At 42.5% G+C, this 23662-nt stretch overlaps 1 protein-coding gene across 40 annotated transcripts in view; it reads right to left on the reverse strand.

Moving 5' to 3' along the window:
- RALGPS1 (Ral GEF with PH domain and SH3 binding motif 1) overlaps positions 1–23662 on the reverse strand; it is a 309829-nt gene that overhangs the window by 237614 nt on the left and 48553 nt on the right. For 36 of the 40 annotated variants that reach the window (XR_010148845.1, XR_010148843.1, XR_010148844.1 and 33 more), the window contains exons 3-4: positions 20521–20628; positions 8719–8769 (exon numbers count right to left, since the gene is read on the reverse strand). Coding sequence is in view for 37 of the 40 variants with exons in the window: in XM_054659088.2 (XP_054515063.1) it covers positions 8719–8769; positions 20521–20628 (159 nt within the window). In the remaining 3 variants the exon portion in view is untranslated. Of the gene's footprint in view, positions 1–8718; positions 8770–9643; positions 9730–20520; positions 20629–23662 lie in introns of those variants that run through there. The other 4 variants (XM_063788299.1, XM_063788283.1, XM_063788277.1 and 1 more) reach the window with 2 other exon arrangements.

Consider the following 23662-nt stretch of genomic DNA (forward strand, 5'->3'; position numbering starts at 1 on the left):
GTAGAGACAAAACACCACCTTGAAAACATACCCTTTTAGAAGGCTGCTACCACCAGGACCTTCAGACAGACCTCCTTTACAATGCAGCCCTTGCCCCGAGCCCTGGCAGCCAGGAATCCACCCAGGAATCTACCCTGCAACCCAATCCACCACAGTGGCAATGGGGTTCTAGGCCACAACTTGTAAGTTCAACACAGCTGTGAGATATTATGCTACAAAGCTATATCTGCATTAATACACCAATTTTTGATAAACTTGGTCACTCGTTAGAGTCACCAGGGGACAGGGCAGTTATGGTTCCATATTTGTAACTTCCATTTTCCTTACTCTCTGCCAATCCTTAACTCACCGTCTGCCTGGCTTCCTCTAAGCCCTGAAATGATGTTCTTTGTGGTCCCCCTTGCAGAAACCAGCAGAAGTCATGAAAAGCCACAGCTCCACCCTCAGTTATCAACTGCATTTGGAAATGTGAATCTTCAAAAGGCTGAGCTCACCAGGAAATACCCTTGCTTTGCGGGAAGTGGTTACACCACAAACAAGACACCCTGGTAATATCGCTCCTTTGGTTGGCACACCCCCTCGCTTGGCAGTGTGCCTAAACACAGCCAGATAATGTTCTGCTATGGCGCTTCCCCTTTCAGGCATCCATTCACACTCCACTCATTCAACAAATATTTATTATGTACTGTGTTCCAGGTACTGGGATTACAACAGGGTATCTCAGTATGCAGACCCTCTAGAACCAAATTAGCATAACCCTCCTTTTCTGTCCTGGTGCTTCCAAAGACCTTTAAGGGAAAAGTCCAGGGGAGAGGCCTACTTGGGTATATAAGTAGTAGGAAAGAGAGAAGACAAGAAGTAAAAGAACTAACTGCAAGAAAATGTTAAAATTTGACCAGCAGTCTACTGCTTAGTAGTAATATTCGTATTATTATTTTTAAATTATTTTACATATATATGACGGGATAATATAAAGTAAGTAATGTTGCTAGGAACCAAAATTGTCACTGTAAAATAAAATATATAAATATCAAGGGAATTAAGTAACAACTCTATAATGTTATATTTGAATTGGAAAGATCAGTATTATATTAGTCAAATTTTTACAAGATAATGTAGTATAACGAGCAATCCTCAAATCTCAGATGCTTACAACAGCTACATTTATTTCATGCTCATAGGTCTGTAGATGATGCAGCTCAGCTCAGCTCTGCCAGGTTGGCTTTGGCTTGTCTCAGTGTGGAATCTAGACTTCGGGTCAGTTCAGGTCAACTGTAATGTCCTCATTTGGGGACTGAAGATAAACAAGCAACAGTTACCGGTACATCATGGAGAAGGGAAGTTCCAAGACAGCTGGCCAAAGCTTGCCACGCCTCTCAGAAGCTCAGCTCAGATCTGCACACTGCCATGCTTCCCACATTCCATGGGCAAAACCACGTCACAGGGCCAAGCCCAAAGTCAATAGGGTGGGGAGATATACACCACCCACAGTGAAGGTATGACAAGGAGTAAAGTGAGAAGGAAGAATTATGGAGAAATAATATCATCTACCCTAACTATGAACTCATGACTTTTTCCTTTTAAAAAATAACTGTTTACTAGCTCTGTCCATGGCAAAGGCCTAAAAGCAATGGCAACCCAGTAATACTAAGCAGTCTTCACCCAGATTATGGTTTCTAAATATTATTCCCCACTAAAAGAAACCCCCTGAAGGAATGCCTAATTCCAGGTCTGCAGCAGAAAATATACAACATAACCCTGGGGATCTTGTTGGGCCAAAAAGCAGGGCAGTGATCAAAAATGAATGGGATCACATTAAAAAGATACAGGAGCCAACATAAAAGGGATCCAACTGGTCAAAGACAGGACAATTTGTATATCAAAAAGAATGGTGACTATAACTGACTGAAACACACAGGACGTATAATAAATATCCACAAGTTCATTATGATGGAGGAGACAGACTGCTCACCAAAAACAAAACAAAGCAGTTACACACCCACAAGTCACCATTAAAGGTAAGTGGGGCACCACCTGCTTACTCTGAAAATTGATAATTAAAAGGAAAGAATTAAGTATGTACAAGTAGCCCTAGCTGATGAGGAAAAATTCTTCTTAAGAATTTCAGCTATAAGAGTCAGGCGTGGCAGCTCATGCCTGTAATCTCAGCTACTGGGGAGGCTGAGGCAGGATAACTGCTTGAGGCCAGGAGTCCAAGACCAGCCTAGGCAACACAGTGATACGTCTCTTCAAATATTTTTTAAAAATTAGCCAAGCATGGTGGCACATGTCTGTAGTCCTAGATTCTCAGGAGGCTGAGGCAGAGGATGGCTTGAGCCCACAAGTTTGAGGCTGCAGTGAGCTATGACCACACCACTGCATCAGAGCCTAGGTGACAGAGCAAGACTCTGTCTCTGAAAAAGGAAAAAAAAAAAAAAGAGAGAAAAGTCACCATTTTGCTAGGACCAATAAAATACTCAATTCAGGCAAAGATCATTGACAGATGAAATAATTAGGTAAAAGGTAGATGGGGAACTTTACAATGAAGGAATAAAACAGTCACCACCTGAACCCATCAATAAATCTTCACATGACACAGAGCAAAACAACTGGGTGTCTCCTAATGTGACATGTGATACAAAGTACCCAGCACCACCTAGGACACACTCTTCCCAAAAAGACTGACCCAAAATCCAATCAAGCCTCTTGGGTTAACTTCTAGTTGAAACAAAATAGGCGACAAGTGAACAAGTTAAACCACCAAGAAGCAGCAGAATATTTACAATTTAGAATATTACACAGTGCGACTAACCTTTCAATAAGTTAAGCGCATGAGAGAGGAGAGGGAGGATGGACTACACTAGAATAAAAAGGAATTTGAGAAACGTAACAACCAACCAAATGCAATGTGCAGGCCCTGGAATTGTCACTGCTATTAGTGGGTTTTGTTTGTTTTTGAGACAGTTGGGGAAATTTGAAATTCCCCCAATTTGATCCTAAAGAATTATTGCTAATTTTGTTAAGTGTGATAATGCTATTGTGATTATGGTAGAAAATAACTTTTTAAAGAGCTACATCTGAAGTTTGAAGGAGGGAAATAATAGGATGTTAGGCATTTGCTTTCAAAATTTCCAGGAATAAATAAAAAGAAAAAAAGAGGTAAATGAAGCAAAGATGGCAATTGTTGGATCTAGGTAACAGGTATACAAAGGTTCATTTTACCACTCTTCCTATATAAACCCAGTATGTGCATACACATATCTATTCAAAATTGTTAACAATAAGAAATGTTTAAAAAGAATAGGGCTGGGCGCAGTGGCTTACATCTGTAATCCCAGCACTTTGGGAGGCCGAGGTGGGCAGATCACCTGAGGTCAGGAATTTGAGACCAGCCTGGCCAACGTGGCAAAATCCCATCTCTACTAAAATTACAAAAATTAGCCGGTCGTGGTATCAGGTGCCTGTAATCCCAGCTACTTGGGAGACTGAGGCAGGAGAATTGTTTGAACCCGGGAGGCAGAGATTTCAGTGAGCCGAGATCATGCCACTGCACTCCAGCCTGGGCAACAAGAGTGAAACTCCACCTCAAAAAAAAAAAAAAAAAAGAAGAAGAAGAAGAAGAAGGAGAAGAAGAAGGAGAAGAGAAGAAGAAGAAGAAGAAGAAGAAGAAGAAATATTTTTAAAGAATAAGAAGGAGAGGAAGGGGAACTGAGAGGCAAGAAGACAGGAGAACAGCAGGGCAGGGGGCTGAGGCAGGAAGGCATGTATCTAGAGCAAGCCAGACACTGACATAAAGGGAAACTGGTGGGTGACAACCACAGTCACAGCCACAACAACAACAACAATAGTACTAATAGCAGCAAACTCTGAATAAAGACTTTAACCGCTCAACACAATGCCTGGTATGCACTACACATTCAAAAATGGTTGATGTTGTTTTACTAGGTTCCAGCCTCTGTGCTAAGTACTCTATATGCATTATCTCATTTCATTCTCCAAATAAACCCTGTGACGGAGGTACTCTTCCTATCGCCACTCTATGAATGAGGAAACCAAAACTTAGAGAGGTGACGTGACTTACCCAAGGTCACATAGCTGGGGCACTGGCAGAGGCAGAACTGTGAAAGTTCTGGAGTTAGACTAACTGTATTTGACCTTCTGACCTGAGGCCTGTGGTAGGCAGTCTCCAAGGGGCCCCCCACTTCCTACTTGCTGGTGTCCAGCTCTTGTATAGTGCCCCCCTTGGTGAAGAGGGCTGATCTGTGATACTAATAGGATACTGTGCAAATGACAGTATGTGACTTCTGAGCCAGGTCACAAAAGTCCTTGCTGGCTTCTGTCTTGTTCTCTTGGGTCACTCATTCTAGGAGAAGTCAACTGCCATGCCATGAGGACACTCAGTGGCTCTGAACAGTTCCACATGGCAAGGAACAGAGGATTCCTGCCAACAGCCAGGCATTGTGCACGAGCCACCTTGGAAGCAGACTTTCCATCCCCACTCAAGCCTTCAGATGACTACAGTCCCAGCCAACATCTTGACTACAACCTCCTGAGAGACCCTGAGCCAGGACCACCCAGCTAAGCCACTCTTGGATTCTTCACCCACAGAGACTATGAGAGATAAATGCTTATTATTTTAAGCTGCTAAGTGTGGGAGTAATTTGTTACATAGCAACAGAGGACTAATATAGTAATCATGGACTAAGTTATAATACTTAACATGTCTGAGCTCTAGCTTCCTCATATATAAAACAAAGACAATAACAGCAGGTACATCATAACACTGTGATGCGGATTAAATGAGACCCTACATCTAAGGAGCCTAGCCTAGAGCCTGCACACAGTAAATGCTCAGGAAAATGTAAACAGCCCAGGCTACCCAGCAACAGTCCACATCAGCACCCACCCCTTTTCAACCCTGTGCATAGTGAGCCATTGGGCATTCAGGGATTAGGTCAGAGGGCTAGGGAGCCAAGCAAGGACACAGAGGCAAGGGTCTGCATGGGCAAGGGTGTTGCCCACCACTCCATCATTGGGAGCTGCCCTCCAGACAAGCACCAGAAACTCAAGGACCCCCATGGCAGGGAGGGCTTTAGAAGCCTTTATGTTCAAATCTCCCCTACTCCTCCATCAAAGCAAATGTCCTTGACCACACCCTCTGTGCATGCTAATCCCACTACCTGGAACATTATTCTTCCAGGACCATCCCGAATACCATCCAAAAGTATCCAGGTCTCACCATAACTCCTCATAGCTTGCTCAAAGCCTTTCAGATCTCCAAGGGCAAGAATCATGTCCCTCAGGTACCTTCTTTTTTCAAGCTAAATACCCCCATCTCCTCATTAATAAGCACAGAGTTGGCAAACAGCATGATGGGAAAGCAGAAACCTGAGCCAGGGTGGAAAAATGACCAGCTAGGAAGTGGCTGATGTCTTCCAGGACAACCCCAGAAGTCCAAATCACCATATCTAGACCCAGCCAGGATCAATTCTCCAGTTGTGAAGGATCTGAACAGCCTAGGAATATATTCATAAACTATATTGCTTACACAATGGAAGCCTGGTAAGATGGCTGTTTCCACATCAAAAGAGGTAAAAGCCCACTGTGCAGTGCAGGAGTCAGGCTACACCCACATGCAACAGGGGCTGAGAGCTTGAGCTCTAGGGTCAGGGCTCAGACAGGCCTGGTTCAGGTACTGGCTACAGGGTCCATGGTTAATATTCTTCTTCTTACCTCTGTGGGCTGAATTAAGGGTAATCTTAGTAACTAGGCAAGAAAAAATCTTTAGAAAATTAGGATTTCACAAAGCAAACTGCTATCAGTCTTACAATCACTACATAAGAAAATTAGAAATTAGAAAATTAGGATTTCACAAAGCAAATTGCTATCAGTCTTACAATCACTACATCCCTGGTTCTCATCCAACTGGGAACCCACTAGGGTGCCCAGTCAAAAGCAGATTCCTGAGTCACACTCTAAACCAAAGCATTTAGAATCTCTAAGGCTGAAGCCTAGGCATGTGTAATTTTTTAAAAGAATTCCCAAGTGGATGCTGATACACAGCCAGGGTTGAAACATAGCCGGGGTTCAAAGGCACTAGTCTACAAGTTTCCTGATCTCCTGGGAGCCTAGGTCACTCACAGCACCCATCTTGCTCTCAGATGCTGGCCTCTGCATACTTACAATTGTACTTTATTCATGCCCTTCCAACTCTGGGGTGGTCCAGCCACAACATGGCAGGCATCCCCAAGAGGAAAATTTTCAGTTTTCAGTCTGCTAATGATAATAACATCAGCAAAAAAGCTGGGGCAGCTCCCAGGGTGCTTCCTTTGACCACAGTTTTGACAATGAGGAGCAAACTCTTCCATTTTTAGCTAACATGTTATAGATCCAAAATGTTCAAGTCTGGGGTTTCTCCAGATACCTTAAAGCAACTAGTTCTGAATCCTCACTCTGCCTCAGAATTACCTGGGAAACTTTTACAAAATAGGGCTGATTAGGTTTCAGACCCCCATCAAGAGATTTAAGTTCAGATTCAATGGTCTGTGGGGGAGTGTTGGGGAGGGGACTCTGGGTACCCCCATGTTTCCAAGACTGTCCAGGTGATTCTGATGTGCAGCCATGATTAAGAACCACTGCTACAAACTACAGTCTTGAAAACAAAACATCTCCACTCTAACATCTTGTCACAACTTGAACTAAGGTATGTGTTGATGAGGTACCTTCCAAACTGCAGCACCCTGGGGAAAAGTCTTGGTCTGGCCTTGGCTATGCCTCTGAAGAGGAAGAAGCCCCCACCCGCTTCCCTCCTTCCAGCAGCCTGGCAAGGATCCCAGTCTCCTGCGCACATGCAGGTTCAGGGCTCACGGCAGGTGGGCTGCCCTCCTTGATGTTCGGATGAAGAATAAAGCCCTAAATGTCTAAACTGCTCCAGATCAGAGCTAAGCAGAGAACATAATCAGAAACAGCTTCAGCTGAGAACTAAGGCAACCATCACACACCTATTCTACCAAAAGGCTTCAAGAGGCAGTGATTTGATGTTGTTTTTGATTAGAAAGAATGGATCATACCACATTAGAACAAAACAGAAAAAGAATGGAAGTCAGCCAATTCAAAAAAAGCAAACAAAGCTCTGTTCCCCAACCCTAATGAACACAACACACAGACACAAGCACACACACACACACACACACACACACACACATATAATAATACAATAATACAAATAACTGCCACGTCTTCACATAAATGCTGAACAAAGCTAGTGGTACTAGTTTCCTCCTAATTTTTAGTAGACTAGGTGCCAGCTCTCGGAAGGCTTGAACACTGTGACTTTGTGTTAAGATATGCTCTTTGTCAAGTCTTAACAGTCACAGTTCTGTAAGAAGAAAGGCATTAAGTTAAGAGTATTCTGGAATTCACACCCTAGTTGCAGCACTTTTTGATCTATCTCCCCAACCACACTCCTCTCCTCTGAGGTCTGAACCTCACTCACAAGGCTGGGTCCCTCAGTGTTTGCCCATGTTGACCACATACTCTTGGCCTTAGGTGACTGGACCAGCATTGGACACATGACTATGCTGGCCTGGACTGAAATCTGCTGGTCCCAGTCTGGGGCGGTGACTTAAAGATCATGTAAACGTGGGCCCTTTGGAAAGGCCAAATCAGGTCAAATCAGACAAGAAAGCAGGAGAAGGAGAGGTAAAAGCGGAGCAGGAAGTAGGGACTGCCTGTGTCCTGGTGGCTCTCTGGATGCCTGAACTCGCCCCATGAATTCTGTAAAGTGCCCCTTTATCCTTGTAATAAATTCCTCTTCAGCCTATTCAGCTACTTTTTTTTTTTTTTTTTTTGACAGAGTCTCGCTCTTTTGTCCAGGCTGGAGTGTAATGGCACAATCATGGCTCACTGCAACCTTCACCTCCCGGGTTCAAGCAATTCTCCTGCCTCAGCCTCCCTATTCAGCTACTTTGAAATGGATTTTTGTTTACCTGATCTCACACGCACACACACACACACCCTAGGTAAAATAACCAAAACCTTGTTATCAATTGCCAAACATTTCCAGGAATTTTTTTAAGACCAAAATCAACTTTTTACCCTTTATTGAATATGCTGTTTCTAAAAATGTACATACGCTTTTTTTTTTTTGACACTCACTATTTTGCTCAGGCTGGTCTCAAACCCCTGATCTCAAGCGATCCTCCCACCTAGGCCTCCCAAAGTGCTGGGATTACAGGTGTGAGCCACCACACCTGACCCAGATATGCTTTCAATGTAAATATGTACATGTTTGCTACGGCAACTGGTTTCAAAAATAGAAACAAGGCAACCACCAGAATTTGGGATGAACAAAAAGAGAACTTTCCAGAAAAATGTTCCCTCACATCACTTCTTGAAAGCAAACATTTTCAGCAGGAGGAGCCTGGGAAAAGGAATGAGGGTGTTAAGACCTGACTCTCAGGCGTGGAGTCCTGTGGGTACCAACTGCTCCCAGCCCTGCCAGAGTAGGCCAGACGGGAGACATTCTCTGGAAAATCCAAATACTGGGCTCAAAAACATGAGCACCATCAAGAATAGAATGGGGTTTAAATGGATAACATGCATTTATAGAGCCTGCAAGAGAGAAACTGAGAAACGGAGTCACTCTAACAGTGGCTGGCTAAATCCTCGCTGCCCACCCACAGCATGAATAGAAGAGTAGAAAGACAAAGTACAGACCTCCGGCTGGATAGCTTTAAACACAGGTATATCCATTAATGTAATCTGGCTCTGCAACAAAAGAGAATCAATTTTAGAAAATACTGTACATCAAAGATAACTGTCATGTTACTTTATACAGAGTCATATATACTCATAAAAGTTATACTTTCCCCTTTGAGATAAAAAACAAGACCAAATAGAGTAAAAAATTGGATACATTTCTGAAATGCCTCTCCCATCCCTTCCCCCGCTTCATAAATTCTGATCCACACCCTTCTTTCTTGAATGTGAGATGAACTTTCAATTTAGGAATTGATAAAAGTTGTTTGGGGGGTGGGCCTGGGAGAAAAGGGAACAGTTTTATTTGAAAATTTTCATACTATTTGAATTTGTATTTCAAGCATGAACTACTTTTGTAATTTTTTTAAGTTGTAGAAACAATATTTAAAATTAGAATGCTAAACAGAAACACTATTACTATAAATTAAGTTCATTTTAAAGCTGTGGCTTATAGAAATTATATTTTTCTTCTGAAGTCATTGATACTGCCCCTAAATTATATGGTAGAGTGCTATTCAAGACGCACCCACAGACCAGCACGGGACAACAAACTGTTTATTCCACCAGCCCACAATGAGAGAAGTACAGAAGCTGAGAGCAAGCATTTGGAACTTGCATAGCAATTTTTTACATGACCATGACATTTCCATTATATACATTTTAAGTATCTGTCCTCAAATTATTGCAAATGGAAAAAACTAGTCCTTCACCACAGCCGGCTTAAGATGCAGCAATGTCATCAATAGAGAAGACACACATCAGGTTAAAAGGCTGTGCCCATCATAAGAACCTCATCTGGTGACAGTAACAGGAAGCATCATGCTGACCATTTTTCATTTCAGACCAAGGCATGAACTGAACTGACTTCACATGATCCACCTACCTCCATGTCACATGGGATGCCAGATGTCAGTTAAGAGATGCCTCTGTGACACGCCAGGGAGAGGAGAGCTGAAGACCTTTGGATGCCTTTAATGTGAGAAGACACTCTGTCCATTGAACACAGGCCATCCAGGATGACATGATACAGGGAACAAATGGGCTCTGGAGTCTACAGGGCTTGGGTGTGTGTCTGGACACTGTCACTTAACGGCAATGTTCTCTTTGACACACAATCTCTCTCAGTCAGGTACCACATCTAGAAAATGATGACAATAATCCCTATTTTATGGGATCTTGGTGAAAATTCAAGACAAGAGGTAGCGTTCCTGGCACCTGACAGATGCTCAATAAACACATAAGACAGTGTGTTTATGTGTGTGTATCTGAGTGTGTGTGTGTGTGTGTGTGAGTATATGGTGTGTGTGACTGTGTGAGTGTGAGCGTAAGCGTATAAGTGTGTGTATGTGTGAGGGTGTACGTGTGTGCGTGTATATGAAAGTGTATGTGTGTGTGAGAGAATGAGTGTTGAGTGTGAGGGGGTGTGTGTGTGTCAAAACGGAAGCCACACAGATGGGCTCATGTACTGGCATGTGAACTTATGGTTCCTGACCAATACATAAGCTAGCAAATAAGGGACCATTAATTTGGTTGAATATTCATGCACTGAGGTTGCTCTAAAGAACATGTTTAAAATCCACTGAGCCAGTAAAAACCCTTGTATTAAGAATATATTGGAGAAAAATGGCAACACACTCAAAGGTGGTCCAAGGTCACTGGGTTCCTGAGAAGCACGGGATACAGGCCAAAGCAGACCATCCTCAGGCAGAGTGGAGAGGAAAACATGCAGCTGGCTTCAGTGGAGAGCCTCTTTGTACTCTCCCAGGAGTGGAGCTAGTGTTCTTCATGGAAACGGGTGAGATGCTGCCACCAGCCTGGCTGAGAGGTGGGAGAGAGGACCAGGAATAAGGAAGCACTGGAGCGGAATCTGAGCTCTTCCGCCTCCAGTTTCCACCCAACACCTCTTGATGTCAAGGAGACTCTTGACATCAGCATAATGTATCTGGCCCTCATAATCTGGGTGTTGAGTGGCCAGTAAGCCCTGAAGGCCTATAGGTCTATGTTTGGCCTAGAGCTCCATGGCTCAGAACTATGTCCTGAGCAGTGCAAACAGACTGGCATTTCTTCTGCCAGATCCATCAAGATGGTTAGCCAAGTGCTTCTCATATTTGGATTAAGTCTGCCATCCTGGGGAACAGAAAGGCCTTGTAAAGACAGGAGATTTGACCTGAAAGCTCAGAGGACCTTGGAAATCTCCCCTGCACTTCAAGTTAACACCCTATCTGGGAGAACCGGCAGGATGTTTGCAATGTCATTTAGGAAAAGAACCAAAAGTCTGCTAATGTGAAAATGAGAAAACTTCCTTTCCATCCTGCCACCAGTTCTAGGGTTTGCTACTGAATTTCCAGATGATTTATTAAAGCAGTGACCTTACATTTCACACTTTTTGGATGGTCCAAGTTTCAAATATTCTGCTCTCTGCTCAGACCATAAGTCAGAAAATGTGTTCAGGTGTTTTATTCAAAACAAACAACAACAGAGGTCACCAGACTTAGACTAGCTAGTCCGAAATACATAATGAGGTTTCAGAAGCATCTCTATTTCTATCCTTTCAATTCTGACCAAAAAAGATACAGTATCTAGAGCAAGGATATTTTGATACAAGATACTTACAAAGATCATCAGATTATCGATTTCATGCCATTTTACTAAAAAGCCAAACATATGTTAAAGAGGTCGCTGATGAGTAATCCTTCCCTGGAAGTTTGAACCCTCAAGGCCACTCAGTTTTACCAAAAAGGGGGGTGGGAAGTATGGGTAGGGGTTGGGGTAAGAGGTGAGGTCAGGTCCTGTCACACTTCATAGCCAGCTCTCGGGACCATCTCAGCGCCCTGTCCCTCCCTCAGGAGAGGTACCTTGGTTTCCTGGAGAGAAAAGGCATTTTCTAGGGGTATGTTACAGCCTCAACAGAAACATGAGACAAGGAGCCTCCCACTCTCGTTTCCAAGCAGCAAATCCGGCCAGTAGTGGGGCTGAGCGAGAACACTCGTAAGTCTCTTAATGGCCTATCCTTATTTTGAGAAATAAAGCATTAACATAGGATGTCCAGTCAAGCTAGTCACCTGGCAATGGCTTCCTTAAGCCTTCTCCCATCTCCTCCTTCCTCCTAGTCCAGGGCCCTCTAAAAACCCAGGCTTTTAAGGGAAATGCTACTTGGTTAGCCAAAAGGAAAAAAAAAAGTTTTTTGCATATGTTAAATGTAGTATTTCTCCTCTCTAACAGTGGCTGACTAAATCCTCTCTTCCCAGCCTCAACCTTAAATGTAAGGGTCTTCCAGACCCCAAATAAACAAACAAAAAAAGCTATTGGCTTTACCCCACTCCACCAAGGCATGGCCAGGAGGGCGCACAGAACAGAGTAATCAGCTCCAAAGATCTATTCCTGCTTTGACTCACAGAACCACAGAAAGCCCGTGTCTGGCAATTTAGAAAAGAGTCAGGGGATGGGCCTAGGAACTGTTCTGTTCCTTTTGAAAATTAATCTAGCAGTAACTTATTTAAAGCTTTTTTAACTTTTCATTTTTAAAAAATGTCAAACTAGGCTGGGCACAGTGGTTCATGCCTGTAATCATAGCACTTTGGGAGGCTGAAGCTGGCGGATCACTTGAGGTCAGGAGTTCGAGACCACCCTGGCCAACATGGTGAAACCCTGTCTCTAATATAACATACAAAAATTAGCCGGGTGTGGTGGTGCATGTCTGTAATCCCAGCTACTCAGGAGGCTGAGGCAAGAGAATTGCTTGAACCCGAGAGGAGTGGGTTGCAGTGAGCCGAAATCGCACCACTGCACTCCAGCCTGGGAGTAAGTGAGATTGTCTCAAAACAAAACAGAAAGTCAAATCTACAGAAAAGTCACAAAGACAAATACTATATGACTCCACTTACATGAGGTAACTAGAAGAGTCAAAATCATGGAGTCAGAAAGTAGAGTAGTGGTTGCTGGGGGTTGGGAGGAGAGGGAATGGGGAGTTGTTTAATGGATACAGAGTTTCCATTTTGCAAGACGAAAGCAGTTCTGGAGATTGGTTACATGACACTGTGAATGTACTTAACACTGCTGAATTGTACACTGAAAAATGTTAAGATAGTAAATTTTATATTATGTATATTTTGGCACAATCAAAACGAATAAAAGAGCCACCCCAGAAGTTCTTCAATGTGACTTGTCCCAATCACAAGTCTCTCTCCCACCAAAAGTAACCATTATCCTGACTTTCTTCAAGTTTTTTAAATAATTTAATCACTCAAGTATATACACCTATACATCACAGGGTAGTCCTGTCCACTTTTTTAAAAATTTGATAAGTGCTATCTACCTACCTACCTACCTACCTATTTTAGAGAGAGTGTCTTACCTGTTGTCCAGGCTTGAATGCAGTGGTGTGATCATACCTAGTGAGCTAACCTCAAAATTCTGGGTCCAAGTGATCCCTCCTGCCTCAGCCTCCTGAGAAGCTACAACTACAGGTATAAGCCACCATGCCCAGCTAACTTTTTAATTTTTTGTAGAGATGGATTCTAGCTCTGTTGCCCAGGCTGATCTCTAACTCCTGGCCTCAAACAATCCTCCCACCACAACCTCCCAAAGTGCTGGGATTACAGATGTAAGCCACCATGCTCAACCTGATACATACTTTTTGTTTGTTTTGAGATGGAGTCTCGCTCTGTCGCCCAGGTTGGAGTGCAGTGGCGCAATCTCGGCTCACTGCAACTTCCACCTCCTGGGTTCAAGCGATTCTCCTGCCTCAGCCTCCTGAGTAGCTGGGACTACAGGTGTGCGCCACCATGCCTGGCTAATTTTTGTATTTTTAGTAGAGACGGGGTTTCACCATATTGGCCAGGCTGGTCTCAAACTCCTGACCTTGTGATCCGCCCACCTCAGCCTCCCAAAGTGTTGGGATTACAGGTGTGAGCCACTGCACCAGCCGATATGTACTTTTAAAATCTCTTTTAATCTACAAATATTCTCTCCATCCCTTTATATTCCTTGTAATACATCTGCTGAAGAATCCAAGCCATAAGTTCTCCACACTTATGGAACAGGTCAATGTGTTCTTCCATTCTTGGTATGTCTGCAAATCAGCAGCTGGACCCAGGGACTTCATCAGACACAGGTGCAACTCTTTGGCAAGACCGCAGGTGGCGGCACACTGCTTCATCAGGAGGCACACAATGGCTCTCCTTTTGTAATGTTAGTGGCTATTGATGTTCACTGCTTAGATATTTTCATTCACTGGGGTTCAAAATGATGATATTCCAATTCTTTCATTTCTTTTCCTTTTCTTAACTGAATAATTTAATAGACACTTTCCCTCATCTACTGTTTGGTTATCCAGTGTAGTTAGTTCAAAAGTAAAAGGTAGGACAAATGCTTGATTCTTTCCTCATATTTACCAGTTTTTAAGATTATAAACTGCCCCATTATCATCAAAAGGTGACCCATTGCTTGATGAGTTTCAATCATTTGCAATTATTATCATTTGAAGCTCAAATTGTGCCATGATGGGGCAATGGGAGCTTCTTCTAGCTAGCTCTTGAGTCCGTTTGCCACAAACCCTCCTATTCCTTGACAGCTTCCTCACTGGGTACTGGGAAGATGTACCAGGCTCATCTTGAACATGTCCTTTCCCAGGCTTGGAATCAACCAGTTCTCCGGAAGCCATGGGTTCTTTTAGTAAGAAATGCTATTTCAAGACCACAATGCAGAATTCATACTAATATTTCCAATTCAAATTCAGGGCATTTTTAAAAACTTACTTAACCTCTTCTGTATTATATCTGTATCTCCTTTCTTCTATTTTGAAAATCTTGGTCTCAAGGACATAGAGTATACTAGGATTCCAGAATCCCGTAAGTTTTCATTTACTTCATCCTATAGTCATACTATATCTACCATCTGGGCATACATTCATTACAAACTATACCCTCTACCTTTAACCCTCATTCAGTCTTAATTCCACAAGTAATTGCATGTTTACTGCTCTCTGTCTTTATAGTGATGGTTCTCTAATTATGTTCATTATCTAAGATTCATTCTCTCATAGATTCCTCAGGAAGGGCTCAGGGGAATAAAATTCTGAGGCCTTTGCATGTTCACAACAGTTTGTTTGTGTCCTTTATACTTTAAAGTCAGTCTTGCTGGATATATTATAAATTCTTTGGCTCACTTCTTCTTTCTTTCCTTAATTATGTAGTTCCATTTCCTTTTGGCAAAAACATGTTTCTGTCAAAAAAGACTGATGGTAATCTAATCATTTCCTGTATATGTCATTTGCTGTTTTTGCCTAAATGCCCAAATAATTTTTTTTCCTTTAAAACCCAGTAGTTTGTAAAAAAAAAATGTCTTTAGTATTGACCATTTAGGGTTGACATTCTCGGCTTCGTGGTGTGTTCTTTCAATATGCGGTTTCAAATCTTTTTTTTTTTTAAATTTCATGAACATTTTCCTAAATTTTAGTTTTAATTATTTGTGAAGTTCCCTTGCCTTTTTGTTCCCTGCTTTCAGGCATTCCTATTGTCTGTATGTTGGATGTTCTTTGGCTATCATGAATATCTGTCACTTTTTCCCAAAGTCTTATTCTTTCTTCATTTATTTTCATGTGAAAAAGTTTCCTCCCTTAGGCATTTTCTGTTATGTTTATGTGTTCCTGTGTTCCTTCTAGTTCAATCTTCATTTCCAAAAGAATTCTTTTATTTTTAAGTCTTCCCTAAGTTCTGTCATCTCATTTCTGAGATTTTTGTATTTCTGATTTATGTTCTTCATGTGTGATCTTAACATCTCTTAGCTCATTTAAAAATAAACAGTTACAGGTTTTGTCTGTTTTTGTGGCATGCTTTCATTGTCTATAGGGATTCTTGTCTCTTTTTTTGTACAATAACTTTGAATGAGATTTGACAGCAATAATTTCCTGTTGCTTATTTTCATGCAAAATTAGTTTTCCTGAGCTTTTACAGGGCAATATGGTTCAGAGTACCTTTTCTAACTACACACAGCTGTTTTAGGTTGCTTTCATGTAGTGTTCAACACCATAGCCACTATTTCTTGAGATTTCTCTCTCTCACTCACACACATACACACACACACACACTCTTAGATCATCTTTTGCCACAACTATCTCTATCCTTTCTGATCATTTTGACTCCACTCCCTACTGAATTTCTTAGGTACGCAGCATCATTCTAGAAGGGACCCCCTAGTTGCCTGGTTTCAAGAGGTCATAATGGCTATTCCACAGATCCCTTCTACTCACCCATTATTTGAATAGTCAAAATCCCTGCCAATTTCAGCTGCTATTCCCACCCTGACCCACTGAACTTTCTAGCAAATACCTATTGACAACTTTGGGGTTCTCTTATTCTCAAGTCTATCAAATACCCCAGTGCTTATTCTGCTTTCTCCTCTACAGATGCTGATACCCTGAAGGTCTTGTGGATGTTGGTGGTATATATTCAACCACTTGTATTTTGGGGGTGATGACGATAACTTGTCACCTAGGTTTACTACAATTTTGTTCATGGGTTTCAGGGTTTGCTATCTAGTTGTTCTGAATGTTTACAGTGGGGCGGTGGGGGAATACGGATTAAGAGAGAATTTAAAAATATGCTACTGCCACCACCATCTTCCCAGAATCACTCAAATAATTCTTTCACTGGGTTTTCATGTCTGGGTTTTTTCTTTCACTAGACAGGAAACTAAAATGCCAGTTGGTCTGGTTCAATTCTAACACCTAGGCACTCCAGTGCTTTCCCAGAGGCCAAAGACTCCAGAGACCTGGTTTCACATGTAAGCTGAAGACATACTAGCTCCAGCAGGGACAGCCAAAGTTTTAGCACTGCATTCTCAAAAAGTATTCACCATCCTTCCCTACAGTCTTCCCAGCCTCAGAAAGGCAGCCTGAAGCAAGCCAAGCAATACCCTACGGCTGAGGCTAGAAAACCAGGCCCTGCGTCTCACCAAGGAGTCCTGTTAGGCAATGTTTTTCTATGATGCAGTCTAACTCTCTGCCATTCCACAGGGTAAACAGCTAGAAAGGGATTTTTAAGCCTCGTTATTGCTTCTTTCATGAAGCTAAAAAAACATGACTCTTAAAAGTACAAGTAAACATACATAAATAGAACATAGAAGCTAGGCCATTGGCCTGCGAGATCCATGACGTCCTCTAAAGGAGAGGCAATACAGCTTTGTGGCTAAGGGTGCAGGCTCTAGTGTTATACTGTCCAATATGGTAGCCACTAGCCACATGTGGCTACTGAGCATGTGAAATGTTGCTAGCACCATAAAGTGTAAAATACACATTGGAGCCAAGTACAGTGGCACAAGCCTATAGTCTGAGCTATTTAGGAGGCTGAGGCAGGAAAAGGGCTTGAGTCCAGGAGTTCAAGGCACTGCACTGTGGTGTAATTGCACCTGTGAATAGCCACTGCACTCTAGCCTGGGCAACATAGTGAGACCTTGTCTCTTACATACACACACATCGGATTTTGAAGACTTAGCTTGTAAAGAAAAAGAATATAAAGTATTTCAATAATTTTATGTTGCTTATATTTTAAAATGATAATATTTTAGACATACAGGGTTAAATAAAACATATTATTACAAGTAATTTTACCTCTTTCATTTTTTAATGTAGTTACTAGAAATTTTTTTTTTTCTTTTTTGAGATGGAGTTTCGCTCTTTTTGCCCAGGCTAGAGTGCAATGGCACAATCTCGGCTCACCGCAACCTCTGCCTCCTGGGTTCAAGTGATTCTCCTGCCTCAGCCTCCTGAGTAGCTGGGATTACAGGCATGCACCACCACGTCCAGTTAATTTTGTATTTTTAGTAGAGACCTGGTTTCTCTATGTCGATCAAACTGGTCTCGAACTCCCGACCTCAGGTGATCCACCCGCCTCAGCCTCCCAAAGTGCTGGGATTATAGGCATGAGCCACCGCGCCCGGCCGATTACTAGAAAATTTTAAATTGCATATGTAGCTTACATTGTATTTCTATTGGAAATCACTGGTCTACAGTGTCAGACAGCCCTGGTTTTAAATCCCAGCTGTGCCATGTACTATCTGTGTGAAGAGACGACTTTCTTCTCTAAGTGTTGACTCGCTTATCAGTAAATTGGGAATAATAATTATACCTCATTTATAAAGCTGTTATGAAAAGTAAACTAGATAAAGCATGTAAAACATTTAACACAAGACCTAGACATAATCAGTGTTCAAAAATAGGAGTTGCTCTTATAATTACTTCCTAGCACTACATGGGTAATTAGGAGATGAGAGTTTCAGACCTGGCTCTGCCAATACCTGGCTATATAATCCATGTAAGAAAATTAATCTCTTGGATCCTTACTTTATCAGAAAATTGGGAGCAAATGATATGACTCATTGAGTTGTTGTAAGAATTGAACTCTTGGTCAGGTGCGGTGGCTCATGCCTGTAATCCCAACCAGCACTATGGGAGGCCGAGGCGAGCAGATCATGAGATCAGGAGATTGAGACCATCCTGGCCAACATGGTGAAACCCTGTCTCTACTAAAAATGCAAAAATTAGCTGGGCATGGTGGTATGCGCCTATAATCCCAGCTACTCGGGAGGCTGAGACAGAAGAATTACTTGAACCTGGGAGGCGGAAGTTTCAGTGAGCCAAGATCCCGCCACTGCACTCCAGCCTGGTGACAGAGCGAGACTCCGTCTCAAAGAAAAAAAAAAAAAGAATTGAACTCTTTCAGGCAATACGTATGTTTTGAGCACCTACTATGAGCCAGGTATATTTTGGGCACTGGGAAAAAATGCAGTGAACAAGTCAGATAAGTTCCCGTCCTTAGAAAGTTTATATTCCAGTGGAAGAGATATGCAATTTAAATTTATTATTATATAGGCTGGGAGTGGTGACTCACGCCTGGAATCCCAGCACTTTGGGAGGCTGAGGTGGAAGGATCACATGAGTCCAAGAATTGGAGACCAGCCACAGCAACACAGTGAGATCTCATCTCTACTAAAAATCAAAAAAATTAGCAGGGCATGGTGGTATGCACCTGTAGCACCAGCACTTTGGGAAGCTGAGGCAGGAGGATCACTTGAGCCAGGGAGATTGAGGCTTTTATGAGCTGTGACTGTGCCACTGCACTTCAGCCTAAGTGATGGAATGAGATGCTGTCTCAAAAAAAAAAATTATTCTATAATGTAATGTTGGGTAGTAATAAGAGTTATGAAGAAAAACAGAGCAGAGTAAGGAGAAAGATAATGATGGAAAGATGCTACTTTAGCCCAGTGAAAGTCCTAAGGACAGACATTTGAACACAGAGTGAGCAGACAACTAAGGAAGAGCCATGAAGACTGAAAAAAGAAAAGGACAGAGGATGCAGGTGAGCCTGGGGAAGAAAGAAACAGTGGGAGAGCACAGAGGTGGGGGCAGAAGAGGAGGCTTAGCCAGACCATAGAGAGTACTGGAGGCCTCAGGAGGAACTCTGGGTCTCATTCTAGTAGGAGGGAGCCACTACAGAGTTTGAAGGTTTTAAAATGATCCCTCAGACACACTGAAGGAGATGATGCATGTGCCAGGCTCAGTATGGCCTGGCACAAAGTAAACATGGAAGAAGCCAATGATGGCAGAGCAATGACATGGGGCCCAGCTAGTTCCCTTGGCACCCAGGAGGACAAGAAACCTCTTTTACCAAAGAGGGTAGAGGAGACGTGGGTATGGGTTAGAAACACTTCCAGGGTTCTGGAGAGTTCAACGCTTGGACAACACTCTCAATCAGGTTTGAGGTCACCCCAGAATCAATATTCTCCCTCTACTGTCAAAGTTCAAAAAGAGGAAACCAAGTCATGGCAAAACAAGGAGCTAACACTGCTCCACCACAAGGGACAGTCCCTTAGTTAGACCAGGAGCAACACATTGGTTGAAGATATATCTTTTTTTTTAATTTATATTTTTTAAAATTGCCCAAATAATATTGTTTATCATTGTAGAAAATGGTTGTTATAAAAATATAGAAAGTATACATAAACAAAAAGAAAAATTAAATTCCAATTACCTGGAATCTATAACCAAATACTACAGTAAATAATATGTTTGGCTATATAGATCCAGATATTTATGAATATGTAAACAAAAAATCTAGACCTCATGCAAATGCAAATACATGTCATATGTGTGTTGTACATGCTTTTTTTTTTTTTTTTTTTTTTTTTTTTTTTTGAGACAGGGTTTTTCTCTGTCACCCAGGCTGGAATATAGTTGCATGATCACAGCTCACTGCAGCTTCAACTTCCCAGGCTGAAGCAATCCTCTCACCTGTCTCCTGAGTAGCTGGGACTGCAAGTGTGTGCCATCACACCTGGCTAATTTTTTTATTTCCATTTTTTGTAGATGCAGTCTCCCTATGCTGCCCAGGCTGATCTCGAACTCCTGGGCTCAAGCCATCCTCCTACCTCAGCCTCCCACAGCACTGGGATTATAGGCGTGAGCCACCTTGCCCAGTCTGTACATGAATTTTTAAAATTGCACGTTCTCCACAAACGTTGCTTTAGTCTGCTCCTTTCACATTTATATATATAGCGTACAGCCTTCCAGGGTAGTTAATTTCAAGACAGCATCCTTTTTAATGCTGCATTGTATTTCACAAAGGGTGGTACGGACTTTACTCAACACTCCCCTCTTGTTGGGCATATAGAATGTTTCCAATCTGAGCCCAAAGCCTAAGTGGTGGCTCCCTCTAGTGCCCTGCTGTGGTGCCCAGCCACCCACACCAGCCCTGTTTCACTTACAGCAAACTCCTCTGGGGTCACTTTCAAGACATCGAAGACAACGGCATCATAGCTCTTGCTGGCATAGTCGCAGCTCTGGCCCTCCAGAGAGTCCGAGCTGCTGCTGCCCTGTGGAGAGCAGGGAAAGATGGTGCCAACTGAATGATATGACGTGGAATCATTGCCTCCCAAACCTCCTCGGAATTCAGGATGGGAGAGCAATGGAATAGTACAATAAAAAATGGCTTCTATTGATTAGAGCTTTACCCCAGTCCAGGCACCATGTTAAGCACTGCATGTGTATCATCTTATTTCCTTCTCACATGTGCCCTATGAGTACAAATTATTATTGTTCCCATTTTATAGAGAAGGAAGTAGAGGCAATGTTACTTCTCCAAGGTATCTCAGCTATGAAAGGGAAAGCCAGAAAGTAAACTTACTTTTGTATCTATCCGACCCCAAAACACATGCCTTCAGTTGCCACACCCTAACTTTCTCTGGCCAGTGGTTTAGTGGTGGGGTAAAAAATTACAGCCCAATCTTCCTCAAGGGAGAACAGGACTGCATGTCTTAGGAGGCCTGAGGAGACAATCTGCCTCATGATGTCTTTCAAACATTACCTGGTTTTTTCCTACTTGAAGTCACTGCAGGAAATTGTTACACAAAATGTGAAAGTAGCTCTCAAGGCTTATTTATCATGCGGGGCACTTGGAATTCAAAGCCTGCTTGCTAATGAGCTGAGAGGTAACCAACTGGCTTTAGAGGCTGGTGTGAAAGTTATATTTAGTAGAGTCCTTTGTGCTAAGGATGCTCTGCATCCTGCATGTATATGAAAGAGTCTCCCATAAAAAGGCAAGCTAAAACTCCTCAAATGTGGCTGATTTCATGAATCTCAACACTGTGGGGATCCCAGAATGTTGAATATACTTTCTCTTTAATTTAACTTCATCAAGCTCAATCAAGCTTACCGCCCAAAAATTGTGCCCTGTTCATAAATGATTTTATTCGTCTCAGCTCACGAAGAAGGATTTTGTGGTTTCCATTAACCTCAACATCTTGGACTGGGATTTAGAGAATATGCTTTTATTAATTCTTCTTTATTTCACTCTTTCCAAAATGGCTATATCTGGAAAAACTTTGTAATCTTCCTGAAAACTAGAGTGCTTTTAGGCCAGTGAGGGAAACCAATAGTCAACAACTGCAAATGTAAGGTTAAAAAGAGGAGCAGGAACTTAAACCTGCAGATTTCGATAGGCCTGTGTCATCAAAAGATTTTAAAATGAGTCTACTATACCAAAAACTCTTAAGATGATCTTAAGAAGCAGTATACCATAGTGGTTAAGAGCTCTGAGGTCAGATAGGCCTGGATAAAATGCCAGCTCCACACCAGCTGCTGTCTGTGCTCAGACAAATAACTTCGTTTTACTGAGTCTCAGTTATCATCTGTAAAATGGTGATATTAAACCTACTTCCCAGGGCTATAGTACGGGTTATATAAAATAAAGCTTAAAAAATAACTGGCAGAATCTGCCTCCATCCCCAGGAGGGCTGATTCAAGGGGACTCGGGTGAGCTCAGGCATGGCTATTTTTTTTTTTTTTTTTGAGTGGGAGTCTCGCTCTGTCACCCGGGCAAAAGTGCAGTGCTGTGATCTCGGCTCGCTGCAACCTCCACATGCTGGGTTCAAGTGATTCTCCTGCCTCGGTCTCCCAAGTAGCTCCCAAGTAGCTGGGATTACAGGCACCCGCCACCACGCCTGGCTAATTTTTGTAATTTCAGTAGGGGCAGGGTTTCACCATGTTGGCCAGGCTGGTCTCGAACTCCTGACCTCAGGTGATCCACCCACCTCAGCCTCCCAAAGTGCTGGGATTACAAGCATGAGCCACCACACCCAGCCCAGGCATGGCTATTTTTAAAGTTCCACAGTGACAGGACATTCTCCCCTGAGGAGAACCTACGCAGAGTGAACTTTTGAAAAGTTATAAAGATTTCTCCTGATGCTGCTGGAATCGGCAGTCTACTCCATCTCCCAGTCTCATATGTAGATCCTGAGCAGACAATTCTGTACAAACCGTTCTGTACTTCTACACCCACCTTCCAGAAAGCAGAATATATCAGAGTGACAGGGTGGATTTTCTTTTGGATGGTATAATGTCATGGTTAGGAGCACCGGCTCGAGAGTCAGGGAGGCCTGGCTTTGAATCCCCACCCACATGGCAGCTGTGTGATTCCAAGCCAGCTTGTTCACCTGTCTGTGCCTTAGCTTCCTCATCTATAAACTAGGGATAAAATAATAATATACACCTGATGGGGTTATTGTGAATATTAAATTAGACGGTGCCTATGGAACATGCAAAAAAGTGCCTGGTATATAGTAAGCAACAAATTATGGGGCTATGTTGGTGTAAATGTATCACTCAGTCATCAAAATTTATAGAGCACTTCAGTTATACATGTATTCATCATTTGCTCATTCATTTATTCAAAAAATATTTATTGAGTACTTACCTTGTGCTGGATACACATATATGTACATATACACAGCATATATGTGTGAATGTGTATAATGTGTATACACATATATATACACACTCAAATATATATATATACACACACACACATATACATATATACACATACAGACCAGAGAAGAAAGAAGCTTCACTCTAAATGGAAATAGAAGTCTGACTCCTCTAGTTACAAAAAGGAGTCCATTCCTGGGATTTCGGGTATTATAACTTTCCAGTGACACACCATTGTATCCGCCCCAAACACACACAATCATACAAGGGGACGTGTTGATCAAAAGCTGCCCCAAATACATTCATTGGTGATGATGATGAGGGTAATGACAATTCTGCTGCAGCAACAGCTTTACTTAAACCTATCCCGATTTCAGGACCAGAGATCAAAACACCGAATTTTCTTGAAAGGTTTATAAGAAACTAACTGATTCCTGTGACTTTTTGGCAGGTTACCCAGGATCACTTCAAAAGCCTAGCATAATGAGGAGGGCCTTGTGGGCTCAAACCCTGGTATGGCCTTGCCAATCTGTCCGAGGAGCAGGCGTTACATACACAATAGGGTGGTGGCATCTTGGGCCTCAAATGGCACCCACTCCTCCTGCATGCTTCTGTGCCATTACCGAGCGTGGAAATCAAACT

Source organism: Pan troglodytes, chromosome 11 (assembly GCF_028858775.2).
Source record: "Pan troglodytes isolate AG18354 chromosome 11, NHGRI_mPanTro3-v2.0_pri, whole genome shotgun sequence".
Taxonomy (NCBI): Eukaryota; Metazoa; Chordata; class Mammalia; order Primates; family Hominidae; genus Pan; species Pan troglodytes.